The 19,348-nt window shown below is 42.2% G+C and overlaps 1 protein-coding gene and 2 long non-coding RNA genes across 3 annotated transcripts; 2 read left to right on the top strand and 1 right to left on the bottom strand.

Annotated features, from left to right (window-relative positions):
* The first annotated feature begins 577 nt into the window (after positions 1-577).
* On the top strand, positions 578-1,332 carry LOC148927555 (uncharacterized). Its single transcript, XR_016129117.1, has 2 exons — positions 578-969; positions 1,074-1,332. It is a non-coding gene; the product is annotated as an uncharacterized LOC148927555 (long non-coding RNA).
* Positions 1,333-2,109: 777 nt separating this feature from the next.
* Positions 2,110-6,055, bottom strand: LOC148927554 (uncharacterized). Its single transcript, XM_089056644.1, has 5 exons — positions 4,975-6,055; positions 4,303-4,551; positions 3,182-4,083; positions 2,261-2,389; positions 2,110-2,190 (listed from the first exon to the last, which is right to left on the bottom strand). Exons 1-5 carry the CDS (start codon positions 6,053-6,055, stop codon positions 2,110-2,112), a joined length of 2,442 nt encoding a protein of 813 aa, XP_088912770.1.
* A 4,583-nt stretch (positions 6,056-10,638) lies between these two features.
* LOC148927553 (uncharacterized) lies at positions 10,639-11,353 on the top strand. The gene is made up of 2 exons (XR_016137593.1): positions 10,639-10,990; positions 11,095-11,353. It is a non-coding gene; the product is annotated as an uncharacterized LOC148927553 (long non-coding RNA).
* Positions 11,354-19,348: the final 7,995 nt, after the last annotated feature.

The following is a 19,348-nucleotide window of genomic DNA, read 5'->3' as shown; positions in this document are numbered from 1 at the left end:
CTGCGGCTATCTCAGCCGTCGCAGCGTGAGGCTGCTGCGCGGAATAGCGGTCTATGCTATCGGCATCCGGTTCGCCGGCGTGCTTGCTGCCACCACCGCTCGTGAGCCACACCGCTTCGTCGGGCAGTAGCTAAGTGCTTGACCTCTCTTCCTTATCCTCACTTTCTTTTCTTTTATTTTCTTAAGTTAGTAGATATGTTAGGAGGCAGTAGCACCCCTATTTGGGTTGTGGTTTTGCTTATCGAATTGTGAAGCTAGCACCTTGATTTGAACTCACTGTCGGCTACTATGAAAAAGTTGTGGATGAAGCATTCCAAGTAAAGCTAGCATTTTCTTTGTGGATTTAACACTTAGCATGTTGTTCTCTGAGTTTCCCTTGTTTCATCTATGTGTTAAGGCTCTAAATTTTCTTATCCTAAGCATGGCATTCGAAACAAGGCAGGGGAGTGTTAAAGGTTTCATTGTTCTTCCATTATCCTATCATGCTGTTAAGATCTGAAGTGGTGGTGCTCTTAACATGCTTGTGCTTTATTTACTACATACTGACATGAAATTTTGATTGGGAGGAGGGTGGAGGTGTATTACCTCTGGAAATCGAAGGAGTGGCTGACTTGCTGCTGCTCACTACTTGCTCTACCCTCTAACTCTCTGTTTTTGCTGAATTTTGAAGTGTGTGTGAAAGGAGTTGGTGTGTGGTGTGGAGGGGCCTTTATAGGCCGAGCTTTGGTGTACTCTTGAGCCTTAAATGGCTGTTGTACCATTTGTTGCTATGTGGCAGAAAATCTCACCTTTAGTGATCCTCATGCAGCACTCTTTAACTGAGAATTGGTGGTATTCTAAGGACATAAGGACTATGCATTCATGCCATTTGTTGTCTTTCTTCTCCTTTTTGCAGGGGCTTGTTGAGGGGTCAAAAGTTGCAGCTGTTCTTGCCTCTTTTGGCAAGTGTTTTGGTCTACTCTAACAAAGGTATCATTGTCATCTTCCTTAAGTGAAATCTGTTGGCTGCTTTAGTACTCCTCAATTTCCCTCTTGTTCCCCTTGCATCTAATATACTTGTTTGTCTTTTGTAGGAGAAAGAGACAACTTGCTGCCACCCAACTGTCCCGGGAGGTAGGCTCGCTGCCTTGGCTCACCGGCTGACCGGGTGGGGTCGCGGTGGTGTGCGGCTCGGGCTCGGAAAAGAAGAGGCCCAACGTGTAGTAAAAGAGTCGGCCTTAGTTCTTAGCCTTTTAGCCCATACTTGTAAATTTGTGTACTAGCATTCTCATTTCCTTTTTCTTAAACTCACGTGTACTTAATTAAGTAAGCTAAAGTGTAATTTGGAAAGTAGTTGCACTTTCTTAGCTAGAAAGAAAATTCTTCACATTCTTCTTCGTTAGATGTGTATCGAACATATTTTTATTTTGCATCTAATCGGCACTTAGTAACGCAAATTAACGAGTTCTTATTTATTTCATCATAAGAAGAGAGTGACGAAAATTTCCAAGTTGGTGAACCTTTACAACTCAACTTCAAAAGAAAACGAGCGGGTATTACATTCTACCCTCCTTAACGAAAATTTCGTCCCGAAATTTCGCTTAAGTTACTCAAAGAGCTCTGGGTACTTTTCTTTCATCTGATCTTCCAATTCCCACGTAGCTTCCTCGTGACTATGATGTTTCCATAGAACTTTCACCGTTACAATTGATTTATTCCTCAATTCCTTGACCTTCCTATCCAAGATTGCCTCTGGCTTCTCTTTATAGCTTAAGTCTGGTTCCAAAACCATCTCCTCTTGGTGGATTATATGTTTTGGGTCGAACACATATTTCCTCAATTGAGACACGTGAAAAACATTGTGCACGTTCCCAAAACTCGGCGGGAGTGCCAATCTGTACGCCACAGGACCGACTTCTTCTAGAATCTCGTAGGGTCCGATGAAACGTGGTCTTAGCTTGCCCTTGACGCCAAATCTCGTAATTCCTTTAGACGGGGATACCTTCAGAAAAACTTTGTCTCCCGCCTTGAACTGCAGATCGGTTCGGCGAGCATCTGCGTAAGACTTTTGCCTATCTTGAGCTTCCTTGATTCTCTCCCGGATCTGGCGGACGATCTCTATCATTTCCTCTATAGAGTCCGGTCCGAGCGACTTTCTCTCACCGACTTCATCCCAGTAAAGTGGTGATCTACATTTCCTCCCATACAGTGCTTCATATGGGGCCATGTTTATAGTTGCCTGATAACTGTTGTTGTAAGCAAACTCTATAAGTGGCAATACTGGCTCCCATTTTCCTCCGCGGTCGAGCACTACGGCCCTCAACATATCTTCTAAGGTTTGGATTGTCCTCTCAGACTGCCCATCAGTCTGTGGATGGAATGCCGTACTGAAATTCAACCTGGTGCCTAGCTCTTGCTGCAGGCTTATCCAAAACCTAGAAGTAAATTTTGGGTCACGGTCTGATGTGATCGTCACCGGTATTCCATGTAACCGTATGATCTCTTGCACATAGATCTGAGCTAACTTGTCCGATCCGTAAGTGATACGAACTGGTACAAAGTGGGCGCTCTTGGTGAGGCGATCTATAATCACCCAAATAGCAGTATTCCCTCGTTGTGACTTTGGCAATCCTGTCACGAAGTCCATCGCAATGTGTTCCCATTTCCACTCGGGAATTTCTAGGGGTTGCAATTTCCCATAGGGTCGTTGATGTAGAGCCTTCACTTGTTGGCATGCTAAGCACCTTTCTACAAACGACGCTATGTTCCTCTTCATGCCATCCCACCAAAACTGTTTCTTCATATCTTGATACATTTTCGTACCTCCTGGGTGGGCAGTATAGGGTGTTTCGTGAGCTTCGCTCATGATCTCATTCCTGAGAGTCTCGTCATTGGGCACACATAATCTCCCTTCAAACGTGAGAGCGTTATCCACCTCTTCGCGATAACTCCCCTCCTTTCCCGTCCTTACTTTAAGTCGAATTTTCTCTAATGCTTCATCACTCCTTTGAGCCTCAACAATTTTGACTCTTAAGTCTGGCTCAATCTTTAGAGTGGCGATCCTAATTTCCACCATCTCTGGTGCTCTCACTACCTCCAATCGCATCTTAGCGAATTCCCGTATGAGTTCCTCATTTTGTGTAAGAAAGGTGGCCACTTGGGGGGTAGTTTTCCTGCTCAAGGCATCTGCCACTACATTCGCCTTGCCTGGGTGGTAATTTATACCACAGTCATAATCCTTGACTAATTCGAGCCATCTACGTTTTCGCATATTCAAATCCTTCTGCTCGAAAAGGTACTTAAGGCTCTTGTGGTCCGTGAAGATCTCACATCGAACTCCGTAGAGGTGATGTCTCCAAATCTTCAAGGCATGTACTACTGCTGCTAGTTCCAGATCATGAGTGGGGTAATTTAGCTCGTGTGGCCTGAGTTGGCGTGACGCGTATGCAATCACCTTGCCATTTTGCATCAATACGCATCCAAGTCCGACCTTTGAAGCATCGGTGTATACTACATAGCCTGCTTCTGGTGCTGGTACGGCTAGGACTGGTGCGGTGGTCAACTTTTCTTTTAATAGTTGGAAACTTGCTTCGCACTCCGGCGTCCAATTGACCTTAGCTCCTTTCTTGAGCTGTTGAGTCAGTGGTCTGGCTATTTTAGAAAATCCTTCAATGAACCTCCGATAATATCCAGCCAAACCTAAGAAACTTCGAATTTCACTCGGTGTGGTCGGTGACTGCCAACGTTGTACTGCCTCCACCTTTGCAGGGTCCACTCGGATCCCATCTGCCGTTACTATGTGTCCGAGGAAATTCACCTCGTTGAGCCAGAACTCACACTTGCTAAACTTAGCATAGAGTTTCTCGGCTCTCAACGTCTCTAAGGTGGTTCTCAAATGTTCCTCGTGTTCCTTCTCGTTCTTCGAGTAGATGAGTACATCATCTATAAAGACTAGGACGAACTTGTCCAAGTATGGGTGGAACACGCGGTTCATTAAGTCCATGAACACTGCCAGGGCATTTGTAAGCCCGAAAGGCATTACAGTGAATTCGTAATGGCCGTATCTGGTGCGGAATGCTGTCTTGGGTACATCGTCATGTCGGACTTTCAGTTGGTGATAGCCTGATCTCAAGTCCATTTTCGAGAATACACCAGCCCCTCGAAGTTGGTCAAACAGGTCGTCAATCCTCGGTAGAGGGTACTTGTTTTTGAGCGTCAGCTTGTTCAACTCTCGGTAGTCGATACACATTCTCAGTGTTCCGTCCTTCTTCTTTACGAAGAGCACTGGTGCGCCCCATGGTGACACACTGGGTCGGATGAAGCCTAGGTCTAGTAGTTCCTGTAACTGTATCTTGAGTTCTTCTAACTCTTTAGGCGCCATTTTGTATGGTGCCTTCGATACTGGGGCCGATCCTGGTTCGAGATCAATTGTGAATTCTAATTGCCTGTCTGGCGGCAATCCAGGTAGTGCGTCTGGGAAGACATCTGGGAATTCTCGTACCACTGCTACATCTTCAATCTTACGGTCCTCTTTCTCTTCTCCATTCAGGTAAACGAGGTATGCAGGGTATCCTTTCCTTATCATAGTGGTTGCTTGTAGTGCAGAAATTATGGACTTTCGTCGCCTCATGGAGATTCCGTGGAAGATTGTGGGTTCCTTTCCTGGGTATTGCAGCGAGATCTGTCTTTCCTTACAAAGAATGGTAGCGTAGTTTTCGGCTAACCAATCCATTCCCAATATGATGTCGACGCTCCACATCAACATCACATGCAAATTGTGAGCCACTAACTTAAGGTTTCCCATAGTGAATTCTACGTTTGAGCAAGTTCGTGTGATGTCTATAAGGCCTCCTACGGGTGAGGACACCCTCATCTTATGTTTTACTTCATCAGTAGGCAGTTCTAAGGTATCCACACAAGGTGCTGATATGAACGAGTGTGATGCACCAGTATCAAACAAAATGGCAATAGGTATGTTGAGGAGAGTTCTCATACCTGCCAGATTGCCCTGCTCCTGGTTCCCTGGCTCCGTCTTAGGCTGCCCCTGTCTCAGTGCAAAAGCTCTGGCCTGAGAGGGAAGCCTTTGCCGTAACTGCCGCTGGTGTTGTGGAGCTTGGGGTAGGGCCGCTTTTCCCTTCGGCTCAGCTTGAAGTGCCCGTAGTTGTGGACGCTGCCCTTGATAGTTCTGTCTCCCTCTGACTCCAGCGTTCCTATCCGGGCATTCCCTGGAGAAATGTCCACCCTTGCCACAGTAGAAGCACCTATCAGTCCCAGCTTTGCACTCCCCATGATGATTCTTCGAGCACTTAGCACAGGGAGGGGCTCTAGGTCGGTACTCCATCATCTGATTTGGAGCAGTTTGCCTTCCACCATTCTGCGGTGGCTTCAGAGCAAGTTGTGGTCTCTTAATTTCATTTGGAGCACGATCTCCATCCCACCTCCTTTTCTCTCGGAAGTTTTGCTGTTGTTGAGGTGGTGCTGCGGCAACAAGTACAGTTGACCTCTCTTTGGGCATGGCTGCCTCGATGTCCAAGGCTCGACTCAGTGATTCGGGGTACGACAACCCTCCAAGACTTGCCAAGGCCATCCTTATTTCGTACCTCAGACCGGCACAAAACTTCTCAGTCATCTTCTCATCAGTATTGACTTGGTCAGGCGCATAGCGAGACATGTCGCAGAACATTCTGTCATACTCAGTAACGGACATTCGCCCTTGTTTCAGATTATAGAATTCCACTTCCTTGGCCTTACGATAACTCTTTGGGATGTACTTGTCATACATTCCAGTTTTGAACTCATCCCAAGTCATCTGAGCCAGTTGTTCCGGGGTCAAAATTTTCTTTCGTGCCTCCCACCAGAAATCAGCTGATCCTGTCAGTTGGAAGGTCACACAAGTCAAGCGTTCCTGATCGTTGCAGTGCAGGAAGTTGAAGATACGTTCCATGGCGCGTATCCAGTTTTCAGCTACAACTGGGTCCCCTAAACCATTGAAAACCGGAGGGTTTTGTCTCAGAAAAAGTTCCTCTACTCGCCGCTCCTGTGGAGGTGGAGGCGGCGGAGGAGGTGGTGGGGTCATCCCTCTTTCCGCTCCATTTCCTCGTGGTACACTTTGTGGCACCTCGCCATTCCTTCTTGGCCGTCCGGCACGTCTCCTTGGTGGCATTCTGTTCTAAGGATAACAAGGTTAACATGGATTTATACTCATCGAAAGTCATAATCTTATGCATTGGATTCATTAAATGCACCATTTTCTTGAACACAAGGAGCAATAATATCAAGGGCAAGTAACGTAGCCAAGAAACATCACATATCATAATCGAAGAAAATTGCCTCTAGCGAGGACTTACAATCTGATACATGTGAGGGCAATAAGGAAAATAAGAAACTCCTAAAAGGTTCGATACATGGAAGGAGAAAACATGATGCTAAGCTACTACGATAAACACGCCTGAGGCCTACCCAATCAGTCCTGCTCAGAGTCGCTGCTGATCCACGTCGGGTCGCCATGACTAGTCCCCTGATGGGACGTCTCGATCGGAGGCACCGGCTCCTCGGGGTGCTCCGGCACTGCCACAGGCTCTAGTGGCCCTGGGGCTGATACTGGTGCAAAGGGAATGTCGGTCCCGACGGCCAACTCCCTGCGCATCCGCCATGTACGGTTGTACAGCTCATTGAAGGAAGCCAAATCCACCGGGTGGAGGACCAGCTGTAGTACCTCCGGGTGGGGCTCCACTGGAGGTGGGGGTATCTCTGGTGGTGGTCCGGCCGGTGGAGGGGGAATGAACTCCATCCCCAAGTCAGCGAGGCCGCCAATCTGTGGCTCCTCCTCAGCGGGACCATCCTCCCTCATCTCGCTCCACTCCAAAACCTCCTCGGGCTCCTCATCCGGGTCCTCTCCCTCGGAGTCCTCCTCACTGACCTCATCGTCATCTACGCCCTCCTCCTCTGAGTTCTTGTCGTCATCCTCATCCGCCGCGCTGCTCCCCATAGACCCGGTCTCATCACTCGAGTCGGGCGTAACCTCTACTCGGCCCTTCTCGCGGGCGGGAGCTCGAGACGACTGTCCCTCCTCGAATACTCCGCCTGCACCCCGCATGAGGGCCAAGGGTGGCAACCTGCAGAATTTCTCGCTTCCGGGCGCCTGCGTCTCTGGTGGGGGCCCATCACCGAAGTGGAAGCACCCTGCTGAGACCGCGCTCAGGAAACCGGGCATATCCCCGATAGGCTCATACGTGGGAGGCGGGGACGACGTGTACAACTCGGCAGTGGCCGTCATCCAGCTCTGCCACTCCCCAGGAAACAAACCGACGAGCCTCATGATACCCTCGTAGGGCTTCACCCCATGATAGTTGGCCTCGTCCCATAACTTCGCGTAGTGAGCTACGAACTCTGCCAGCGTATCCCCATGGCAGCGGCGGTAGGACCGGAAATAGCGAACCACTGCCTCGGAATCCGCGCCAGCTCGGAGCGGCCTACGATGGGTGTAGCGCTGTCGTGCCATCTGTACGTAAGAATGGGCTCTCAAAAACGCAAAAAGAGAAAATAAAGTATAGAAGTAATATGCATAGTGAAATATATAGTACTAGCCGTCGTATCGAAAAACCGTTAGGGTTTTCCCTGATAGGGGTAGATCGTATTAGCATTCGTTTGAGTGACACGTGGGCCCTCAGAATTTTGGACGTTCTTCCTCCTTTTAAACGTAAAGGTCGTAATACAGTACGCCGTAGTTCGCATTTAAAGTTCTATTTTCAAGACAAGTTAGGGGTTCGCCCTATCTTGCATCTTTCCGTTGATTTCATCGCTCTTGGAAGCGGTGTAAGAGTTGTCATTCACGACTATTCGATCATAGATACTCTAGCCTAATGTACCTCCTTAGGCGTTCTAGGTTTGCATGCATAGTCCCAGATGTGAGTTATCAACACTATCACCATAAGTCCAAGATCACATAGCTGGTCATGCATAGCACATTACACTTAGTGTTCAAAAGCACTCACAATGTTTCATGAAAGACACATTTTCTTCAAAGAGATTGTATAGTTTTTCCATGACTTAAAACATTATTATCCCCTTTTTGAAAAAAGACTTTTTCAAGAAATAAAAAGGTAATTACCTCTTTTGCTGCGGTTGAACGTGACGAGTCGAGGTGTTGGGTCCTTTAACTTTCCATTTAAGTCATGTTCTAGCCTAGTGCTATCATTCTAGACTAAGGCTTGAAAGAAGGTTCTTGGGTCCAGAACGAAAGAACCTGGCTCTGATACCACTCTGTCACGACCACAACTCCCTAGTGCTAGTGAGCGTGGCTATTTCGCGACTAAACAATTCTCAATAATCAAGGGACAACATAGAAAGGATGAAATCACTTAAATCAACAGTATCAAAGGCATATGGGTACATAGTCAAAACGTGTTCAGAGTATCAAGACTAAGTTCAAAGCTTGCTAGTACATAATTCTAAGTTTTGCAGCGGAAGAGTCCAAGACAAAATAGCACGTATGAAGACATGCTACTTTGGGCTACCTAACTACTTATTTAATATGCTTGTCCCAACACCTTCGCCTGCTCGTCCACGTTCAACCTGCACATTTGAAAATAACATGCAGGGCTGAGTATTTGATATACTCAGTGGGCACATTGCCAAAATAGTTCTATCTTTAATTGTCAATGCCACAGTTGAGTGATCACGGGGTTTTACTTTAAAAGACCCGAGTCACTAAAATACTTTTCCTTTAGTAAAGATTTTGATTGTGCAATCACGTAACATAGATATACCATATCTGAACCTTGTGTGAACCGGGAATGTGGCCACATTCCACGACGGTCACTGGACCGGCCAACCCCTTTTGTTAGCTCACGGTCCCCTTATGTGTACACTAGTCCGAGTAGGGTTTGCGGCCCTACTGGGACCCGAATTCGATTTAACTTGAATTGGCATAGCCAAGCAGATAGGTAATCATAAAACAAAACATGGCATGACAACATACTTGAGCAAAGAATCACATTTTCATACTAAAAACATGTTTTAAAAGAATGCCCACCTCAAAAGCTAAAGCTCCTTCCGAAATTTCCTTAACTTGGTCTTAGATGACGTTCGAAGACGTCCCTTTAGGAAAACAAAAAAGATACTTAATTAGATTTCTGAGATATCCATTAAGCTTAAACATGAATGCATCCTAAGTGCGTGATCATTTTATTCTTCCTCTAAATTTTCTAGAAGAGTTCTAGAATTCTTGAATATTAATTAAATCAGTAGATTTAATTAAATTGGGAAAATTATTCGCTTAGCTAGAGGGTGCTACCTCCTATGCTATTTATTCAAGTACAAAAATAAGCTCGAGGTCTATTCACCGTTAGCGTACCGTGTTTTCTTAAATTTCAATCGTTAGGGCACTTATACTATATTCCGGAAAATTAGACTTATCTTTGTGGAAATTTACTTACGGACTATTAATTATTAAATCCATAGTATAGGAAAGCCATGATTTAATTAAATTCCTAGTCCAATACTTTATTTAGTTGATAGCCCAACACAAAAAAAATTAAAGGCCCAGCTGATAAAATTTGGGAGGCCCAACAACTAAAGAAAGAGATGAAGGAAGGCCCAAAACCCTCCTACATCCCTCGGTCTTCCCTTCCCCACATTCCCATTCTCAAATTCCACATTCGAAACCCTAAATCGAGAGAGAGCTCGGCGGCGCCTCCTCGTCTACCGCCGCCGGCTGCTCCGATCAGCGTCCCCCTGTGCATCGCCGGCTAGGTCGATGCCTTCCCCTCCTCTCTCTACCTCATCGAACACAAAACCCCCAATTATACACAAACCCTAACTCCAATTCTCCCTTCCCTCTCGGCGAATCGCCGCCATCCACCGCCGCCTCGTCCTCGGCCGTCCGACGAGCAGGGCATGCCGCCTGCGGCGTCGCTTGGCGCCACTCCAGGGTATCTTAGAGCCGTCGCCGGAGGTGTTACCGTGCGAGGCAGCTTCTGTTTTGGCCTCTGCAGGCTCTGCCCGTCTCGCCATCCGGCTCTCCGTCAAGCTGCGGCTCTGCCTGCGGCTATCTCAGCCGTCGCAGCGTGAGGCTGCTGCGCGGAATAGCGGTCTATGCTATCGGCATCCGGTTCGCCGGCGTGCTTGCTGCGACCACCACTCGTGAGCCACACCGCTTCGTCGGGCAGTAGCTAAGTGCTTGACCTCTCTTCCTTATCCTCACTTTCTTTTCTTTTATTTTCTTAAGTTAGTAGATATGTTAGGAGACAGTAGCACCCCTATTTGGGTTGTGGTTTTGCTTATCGAATTGTGAAGCTAGCACCTTGATTTGAACTCACTGTCGGCTACTATGAAAAAGTTGTGGATGAAGCATTCCAAGTAAAGCTAGAATTTTCTTTGTGGATTTAACACTTAGCATGTTGTTCTCTGAGTTTCCCTTGTTTCATCTATGTGTTAAGGCTCTAAATTTTCTTATCCTAAGCATGGCATTCGAAACAAGGCAGGGGAGTGTTAAAGGTTTCATTGTTCTTCCATTATCCTATCATGCTGTTAAGATCTGAAGTGGTGGTGCTCTTAACATGCTTGTGCTTTATTTACTACATGCTAACATGAAATTTTGATTGGGAGGAGGGTGGAGGTGTATTACCTCTGGAAATCGAAGGAGTGGCTGAATTGCTGCTGCTCACTACTTGCTCTACCCTCTAACTCTCTGTTTTTGCTGAATTTTGAAGTGTGTGTGAAAGGAGTTGGTGTGTGGTGTGGAGGGGCCTTTATAGGCCGAGCTTTGGTGTACTCTTGAGCCTTAAATGGCTGCTGTACCATTTGTTGCTATGTGGCAGAAAATCTCACCTTTAGTGATCCTCATGCAGTACTCTTTAACTGAGAATTGGTGGTATTCTAAGGACATAAGGACTATGCATTCATGCCATTTGTTGTCTTTCTTCTCCTTTTTGCAGGGGCTTGTTGAGGGGTCAAAAGTTGCAGCTGTTCTTGCCTCTTTTGGCAAGTGTTTTGGTCTACTCTAACAAAGGTATCATTGTCATCTTCCTTAAGTGAAATCTGTTGGCTGCTTTAGTACTCCTCAATTTCCCTCTTGTTCCCCTTGCATCTAATATACTTGTTTGTCTTTTGTAGGAGAAAGAGACAACTTGCTGCCACCCAACTGTCCCGAGAGGTAGGCTCGCTGCCTTGGCTCACCGGCTGACCGGGTGGGGTCGCGGTGGTGTGCGGCTCGGGCTCGGAAAAGAAGAGGCCCAACGTGTAGTAAAAGAGTCGGCCTTAGTTCTTAGCCTTTTAGCCCATACTTGTAAATTTGTGTACTAGCATTCTCATTTCCTTTTTCTTAAACTCACGTGTACTTAATTAAGTAAGCTAAAGTGTAATTTGGAAAGTAGTTGCACTTTCTTAGCTAGAAAGAAAATTCTTCACATTCTTCTTCGTTAGATGTGTATCGAACATATTTTTTATTTTGCATCTAATCGGCACTTAGTAACGCAAATTAACGAGTTCTTATTTATTTCATCATAAGAAGAGAGTGACGAAAATTTCCAAGTTGGTGAACCTTTACAACTCAACTTCAAAAGAAAACGAGCGGGTATTACACTTTCTCAAGGTAAAGACGACTTTCGGATGGACACTGCAACCTTTCACGATTGGTAGCCAAAGCCTATCTAGGTTGTGAAAAAGTTTTACTTCTACAAGGTACCGGTTGGGCCACCTACTGTGATGACCTGTTCCACGACCCAACCTTCAATGTAGAAGACTTAGACTGATTTTACTTTCCGGCGTTTTAATTATATAATTTAATATATAATTAAATACGGTCAATACCCATTAAAGTAAAATACACAGTGTGAAGAAAACATTTATTATTCTCATTAAATGAAGAGTGTTTACAATATACAAGCAATTTATCAAATTCAAAAACTCAAAAAATGCTTTTTAGTATATATGTTCCAACAATCCAAACATATCGTGGTTTACTTCTTCTACTTGCCGTTTATGGAGTGTTTCCCTTGTCCAACCTTTTATGGTTGGCCAGGCACGAATCACCTTACGTCTGCAGTGAACAACTCTATCCACATAGCAGCACTATGAAGAAACCAAAAAAAGAATCATGAATTAGGGTCTGAACGTAATTAAAATGTAGTACACTATATTATTAGTACATTACTTACCACCAGTAAGCTGGTTTGCCCGGTGAATGAAACACTTTCCCCCTCTTTCCAGTTGTTGAATGCATTTTCCAAGACTGAATGCATTTGTCTTGCATAATGAGTCTCCGGGCGTCTCGATAATTGCATTCTCCATAATTAACATGAACAGCTTCTTGAACTTGGGACCACCATCTACATCCATCAACATCAGCTCCTCCAACTCTCCTGGGGTACACATATATTGGGTCTTTTTTAACCGGTGTGCCACTGAGTCCATAAACACAAAGTTATACTGCTGCTTCGGTCGTTCAATGTATAGATGACCCTTTGGGAACCCAATTGTTAGATGCACATCGTCCTCACCAATGTGAAGGGACTCATCTTCAGAGAAATTAATTCTACACCGAGCTTTGTTGAACACAGATAGAATCCAGTGTGCTAAATCGCCTGGAATATGTGTGATATTGAAGTGCAGGATTCCCCCGAACCCTATTTCGTGGACAACTTGGATTTATCTCGGGTTCAATTTCTTAATCATCTTCACAAACTCTTCTGATGTCCTCCTGAAATAGAGTACATTGTCCTTCTTATTTCGCTTCTGTGGCTGTTGTTGGATCTCCCCTGGTGGGTCGACAAAGTCGTCAGATTCATCAACTCTTGCCCTCTTTGAACCTATTCACATTGAATAAAGATTTAGTGATTACTTCAGTCAAATCATGTACACACAAATCAGATATTGAGCCATGATGTAAATAATAGATGCTTTTATGTACTACAGATATAATGTAAGGTATTCATCCGTATAATGTATTGCATAATATAATGTAGTTAATCTGCCAAAAAATGAACACAAACAATAGATGTTGTAGCATAATAGTCAAACTTTATTTTAGCTTGCAAATGTAGCTTACTAAGTGAACAATGTACTTTATTGAGTTATGTAGATAATGTAGCCAAACAAGTATAAAATGTAGAAAACGTCACAACACTTAGTTTTCCTAGATGAATGCAGTTTCTGACTTAAATAATGTACAGATTACATACAAGAATTGAGTCTCCAATATGATGTAACCAAATAATTATAAAATGTAGAGAGACATTATACAAAAGCAGATACAATCATACGGGGTAGATGAAGTAGCTACACAAGTAAAAAATGGTGCTGGCTATATTATGTAGCCTAACAAGTATAAAATGTAGAAAACGTCACAACACTTAGTTTTCCAAGATGAATGCAGCTTATGACTTAAACAATGTACACTGTACATACAAGAATTGAGTATCCTCAATAATGTAGCTAAAAAATTCTAAAATGTAGATACACATTGTACAGTGTAGATAAACATTTCAAACTCTATATTTATAAGGTAAATGCAACATATCAATTGAACAATGTATACATTACATCAAAGAATTCAATTTTCCAGATGATGTACCTAATCAAGCTGAAAATGCACCTTTTTATATTACCAAAGACAATGTAGCTAAACAAGCATAAAATGATGCTACACATCACAAACAAGCATATAATGTACCCAATCATCAAATAATTTGGTAGACACTATACTATAGTTTATTAGTCGAATAATGTATTCAGATATGCAAATACCATTCCACAATTCTACATATTATTCAGCAAAATTTTACAAAAAAAAAATACACCATACACATAACACAGCTACGAAGCCAACACATACTAAAACAATGAAAATTACTTTCTCTGATCCAATTAATTTTGTACTCACTTGCATCTTGGATTGCTTGCTGCTTCAAAGTCTTACCCTGCTTCGCCATTTTCCCAAAATTCAACTTACCTATTCAAGAAGGATTACAGAGTATCAGTTAAATAATGTAGCAATTGATTAGACATGAAACGAGACTAATTCAGAGCAAACAACAACAAGAAACTGTAATTTGTACCGTATAAAAGACACCTTTTATACACACCTATTCGAATACAAAAACATTAACCGCCAAAAACAAAATGAGGTTTATGGACAAACCCTCGTGCAAGGCAAGTGACAATCTTGCTGATAATGGACAAAAAAAAAACTCTTTACTTGAAACTTTCGAATCAATGACAAGAAACAACAAAAACACAAACCAAATGCACCGAAATCGTTTCAAAAATACTGGAAATAGTTGAAATTGAGACCGCAATGTAAACCCAAATGGCAAATAATACCACCAAATGTTTCTCACAAACACAAAAAACAAGTCTGTGTTCACTTAAACAAATTTCCCCCAGATTCGTGATCAACTACTGTTAGCTTGTTCGAATCACGCTTGAACCCTAACCAGAAAGCCGCCCCAGATGATAAAATCAACTCCACTACGCCAAATAATGTACAAATCTGGGACGATGCCAAACAAATTCGCCGGAGCCGACAGGTATTGAGTTTCGATTGTGAAATCTAGGGTTTTCGATTCTGAAAGGGGGAGGTGGGTTGTGAGTTTGCTTTGAGAGAATTTGGGGAGACGGAATGAAGAAGTGATGGAGAGAGAGTTAAACGTATCGTGGGTTTAATTACAATCCCGAAAATTATGGACATGCAGCTGGAATGACAACAATTAATTGAAATTATGCCATTTTTGCCCTTATAATGTATCCGAAAATGGATATTAATGTAGCACATTGCTTTTAAATCTACACCATCCGACACTATCATCTAATGGATGATATTAGTGTTGTGTTTAAGACTAAGGGGGGTGTAACGACCCTAATGCACCCATATATATATATATTGGATTGTGTTAGTGTGCTAACTAATTTAGTGTAATAACTAATAACTTTTCAATTATGTGTATTAAAATTATCAACACAAAGACATAAGTTTATCAACACAGGAATATTAATAAATTTATGTCTTTGTGTTGATATTTTAAACATACAATATTGATATTAGTTATTAGTTATTACTAGAAAATAGTTAGTATTTGATCACACACCTATATATATATATATATATATAAGGGTGCGTTAAAATGATAACACGCTTAAAATGACACTGTGACACCACGCTAGACTGCAATATTATATATGCTAAACTGCAATAGTATAAACGCTAGACAACAATCTACAATAATCTATAGATTGCAGTCTAGCGTATTGGATATTACAAGCCGCGTCACCTTGCGGTCTAGAGTATTGGATATTGCAGTCTAGAGTATTGGATGTTGTAGTCCGCGTAAATTTACCCTTGCGAATTTTTTATGATTGCCACATGGCAGCTGATTATTGATGCACTTTTTATTAGCACTAAATAAACCTGCAAGTATACAGAGTATATATAGTATAGCTAAAGGTCTCTATTAGAACTCAATTACTATCTGGAAGGTCAAGAGATTTTGAAAACTTTTGAAAACAGGAAATATTTGAAAACAATTAACAACTAAATACAAGCAAAACACAGAGACAATCGATAGAGATAAGGGAATCCTAGGGATGTGCGTTCACAGTTATGGTTATACAAATTCCAAACTAAAATACCCTGGCACAATTATTACTTTGATAGAACGAGTCGCCTAGCTTATGCTCATGCGATACAAACGTTGACTACAAGAATAGGGTTGTCAATCCTAACACGTAACTCCAAATAGCTCCTAAGACCCTTGGAAAGTCCTCACTCTCAATTAACAGTGCCGTTTTAAGGAAAGCTAACTGTAGCGTCTACTAAGTGGATCTAATTCGCTATAACTCTCTCACAGTTATGAAGCAAGTTATATTAAATCATACACAATTGTGTCACTCAATCATGCAGCATCAAAATTACTTAGGGAAGAAACAAAGTAAAAACAAAACGGATATTAAATAGAAAAAGGAATTGTATAACCAAAGTCGTTACTAACACATCCCTAGAATCCTATGAGTTTAGTTACACATAATGAAATAAGCTAAACACATAGATTGAAGGGAAGACAATTTGAACATAAAACTAAAGCAAATAAAACCCGTAAGTTGAATCCTTGTCGTTCTTGATGTTCTTGAAATCCTTCTCCAACTCCTTGCACCAATGAAGTACTCTAGGTCTTGATCTCTATGAAGTATTTTGCAAGTAGAAGTTCTCTCTTTTTGATGAAGCTTGAGGTCTTATTTATAGGGGAAAGTCATTCCATGTTGTAGAAGGAAAAGATCTTCAAAATATGGTAAATCTTGGAGCAAATCTAGGGCATCTTGGATTCGCCGCCTTTCTCCGGTGGGCCGCCGCACCTTGGCCGGCGGTCGCCGCGTTGGAGTCCATAGAGTCTGTTTCTCCGGCGGCGGAACGCCGCATGGCTTCCGGCGGTTGCCGGGCGAGACTTCTCTTCCAAGCGTATCTTTCCGAGGCGGACCGCTGCACTGCACTCCTCGCCGGGCGCCGTCTGACTCCAGATTTCCAGACTTTGCGTTTTGACTCCCTTTTTCGGCTCAATTATGCACATTTCTCACAAAACACATCAAAATACCAAAATAGATAAAATATGCAAATAATGGACGTGTAGAATGACTTTGACATAAAAAACGGAGCAAATAGTGGCCTTAAAATAGTGCAAAATCCGAGCGTATCAACTCCCCCAAACTTACATTTTTGTTTGTCCTCGAACAAAACAATAAAGACACAAAAATAGACGCACGGAATGCACAAGGACTAGACGTCATAATTGTCTCAAAAGATGAAAGAATAGTTTAAGCATGTATTAACGCAATCAAATCAAGTAAAGCTTATTAGTGCACTTTCATTACTAACTCGTGCAACACCTTGAATTCAAGCTCTCACATGTGGCAAAACTTCCAAAGATGGGAAGTGTTCTCTCACTCTCAAAGTGTATGAAGGTAATGTGTATATAAGCACTCAAATCATGCATCATGCAAAGTTTACCATAGGCTTACTCAAAGTCTAATCCCTCCTCTACTAGATGTGATCAGGCATCAAAAGTCCGGAAGGTCTTTATCTTTGGTTGTAATGTAGGCTCTTTGGTAGGTGAGGAATATTTGGCTAAAAAGTGACTCAAAATAAAAAATATCCCAAGTAGAGTTAAATTGACTCCACTTTTCTAAACCCAAGACAATATTAACAATTTCTTTTTCTTTTTCTTTACTTTTCACAACCTTTCACACTTTTTTTTTTTTTTTTTTTTTTTACTTTTTCAACCTTTCTTTCTCTTTCATAAGCATCCTTTCTAAGACTAAGCACATATTTGAAATTTTTCTATTTCACAACTTGTACTTCCCTTTACATTTAAGCACACTACTTTTTTTTATTATTATTTCCTCCTTATCTCTCCAATTTCTTTACAAAATAAGATAGCAAAAACTGACTAACCCAAGGAATCGTCCCCATTATATTGGCTTCCAAAGAATAGGCTTAAAGGCTCAAACATGGCTCCAAAGGGAAAATTTTTGAAACTTTGAGAGGGTCGAAAATTTTGGATATAAAAGTAGCTAATAAAAGATGGTCAATCATCCTCCTAAATCAACTTAAACCCACGACACTTTTAACACTTTATTTATTTCTCCTTCAACTCATTTTCCAATCCTTTTATTTTCTTTTCTTTTCACAACCTTTCACACTTATTTTTTTCTTCTTTTTTTTTCTTTCTCACACATCCTTTCTTTTTTTTTAAGATCAAGCACATATTTGGAATTTTTCTCAATTTCACAACTTGTACTTTCTTTACACTAAACACACTACTTTTATACTTTCCTCTTATCTCTTCAATTCCTTTACAAATAAGATAGCAAAAGCTAACTAACCCAAGGAATTGTCCCCATTATTTTGGCTTCCAAAGAAAAGGTTTAAAGGCTCAAACTGTAGGGGTTGGCAGCGGAAGCGCATTCATAAATCAATTACATAATAATCAGATCTATTTAGCGGATTATTTAGACAAATTCTATTCGCGTAATTATCTCACGTATCATGCTGATAACTCAAATAATAATATGCTTTAAATTAATATAAACCTAAAACATGTTGTTCTAAGGTTTAGCCATTATACCTTGATGATTCTCCAAAGAATCGAAGATAGCTAGCGCCTTCTCCTCGTGAAGATCTTCAGTACAAAACCACGAATCTTCTGACTGGTTCCCGGACTGTGAACTGATATCAGGGTGGGCTGATCTCACCAGCGCACTAGGACTTAAATAGAGAAGACAGAAATCCTTTCCCTCGGAGGAGAGAAAATTTCGACTACTACTAGGAGTAGGGGCCGAAAATTTTGAGAAAATAATTAGCATATTTTCTGTCTCCTTTATTCTCCTATTTATCATAAGTCACATATTGGGCCCGGACAGGGATCTATGGAAGGCTTTGGATATGGGCTCCTCCAATTAGCTTTTTACTAATTAAATTAAACCCAATTTAATATAAGCTTAAAATTGGAATATTACGAGCAGCCACTACAGAAGTAATACTGCACTCCCCATCACAATCCGAAATTACAAGTACTTCGGGTTTCCAATAAATTATATTTATTTCCCGCGCTTAAGATAAAAACATCCATTAATTAATTATTGTCTGCTATGGACTTAATTAATTAATATCTTATTTATTCCAAGAGAGGACTCAGCAAGAAAATCTTATTTATTATTCATAGAGTAGTTAAACTCCAACTAGCTAGGTTCCGAATAATAAAACCTTATTTCAAGCTTCTCTTGAGGATGTTATCAAACGAGACTCACCTCGCGCACGATTCAATCTTGACCACTTCTATGTCTCCTCTCTGTACTATATCTCTGATGATATGATACTTCCTCTCAATGTGTTTGCTCGCTTTGTGAGCTCTTGGTTCCTTCGAATTAGCCACAGCACCAGAATTGTCACAATAAAAGGTGATGCTCTTGGGCAGATTCGTAACCACACCTAAGTCCATAAGAAAGTTCTTGAGCCATACAGCCTCCTTTGCAGCCTCCGAAGCGGCCACATATTCGGCTTCCATGGTAGAGTCTGCAATGCATATCTGCTTTACACTCTTCCAAATTACGGCTCCACCTCCTAAGGTAAACACATAGCCAGAAGTAGATTTCCTCGAGTCCTGATCAGCTTGAAAGTCTGAATCAGTATATCCCAAAGGGCATAGCTCGCCTGCTTTGTAAACTAGAACATAGTCCTTAGTCCGTTTAAGGTACTTGAGTATGTTCTTTACTGCAGTCCAATGTCCTTGGCCAGGATTTGATTGATATCTTGCTACCATGCCAACAGCAAAGCAAATATCAGGTCTTGTACAAAGCATAGCATACATGAGACTACCAACTG

The sequence above is a fragment of the Salvia hispanica genome, chromosome 4 (assembly GCF_029641045.1).
Source record: "Salvia hispanica isolate PSC_SH4W2 chromosome 4, Shi_PSC_v1, whole genome shotgun sequence".
Lineage (NCBI taxonomy): Eukaryota > Viridiplantae > Streptophyta > Magnoliopsida > Lamiales > Lamiaceae > Salvia > Salvia hispanica.
This window is presented reverse-complemented; position numbering and strand designations above follow the sequence as displayed.

What these genes read in the sequence shown, in the direction of transcription:
- LOC148927554 (XM_089056644.1), bottom strand. Translation starts at nt 6,055, where the DNA reads ATGACCCCACCACCTCCTCCGCCGCCTCCACCTCCACAGGAGCGGCGA. An exon ending in GGAGCAGGGCAATCTGGCAG is followed by an intron (nt 4,552 to 4,974) that starts GTATGAGAACTC and finishes TGATAAGGAAAG; the next exon opens with GATACCCTGCATACCTCGTT. An exon ending in ACAGGAACTACTAGACCTAG is followed by an intron (nt 4,084 to 4,302) that starts GCTTCATCCGAC and finishes ACCAACTGAAAG; the next exon opens with TCCGACATGACGATGTACCC.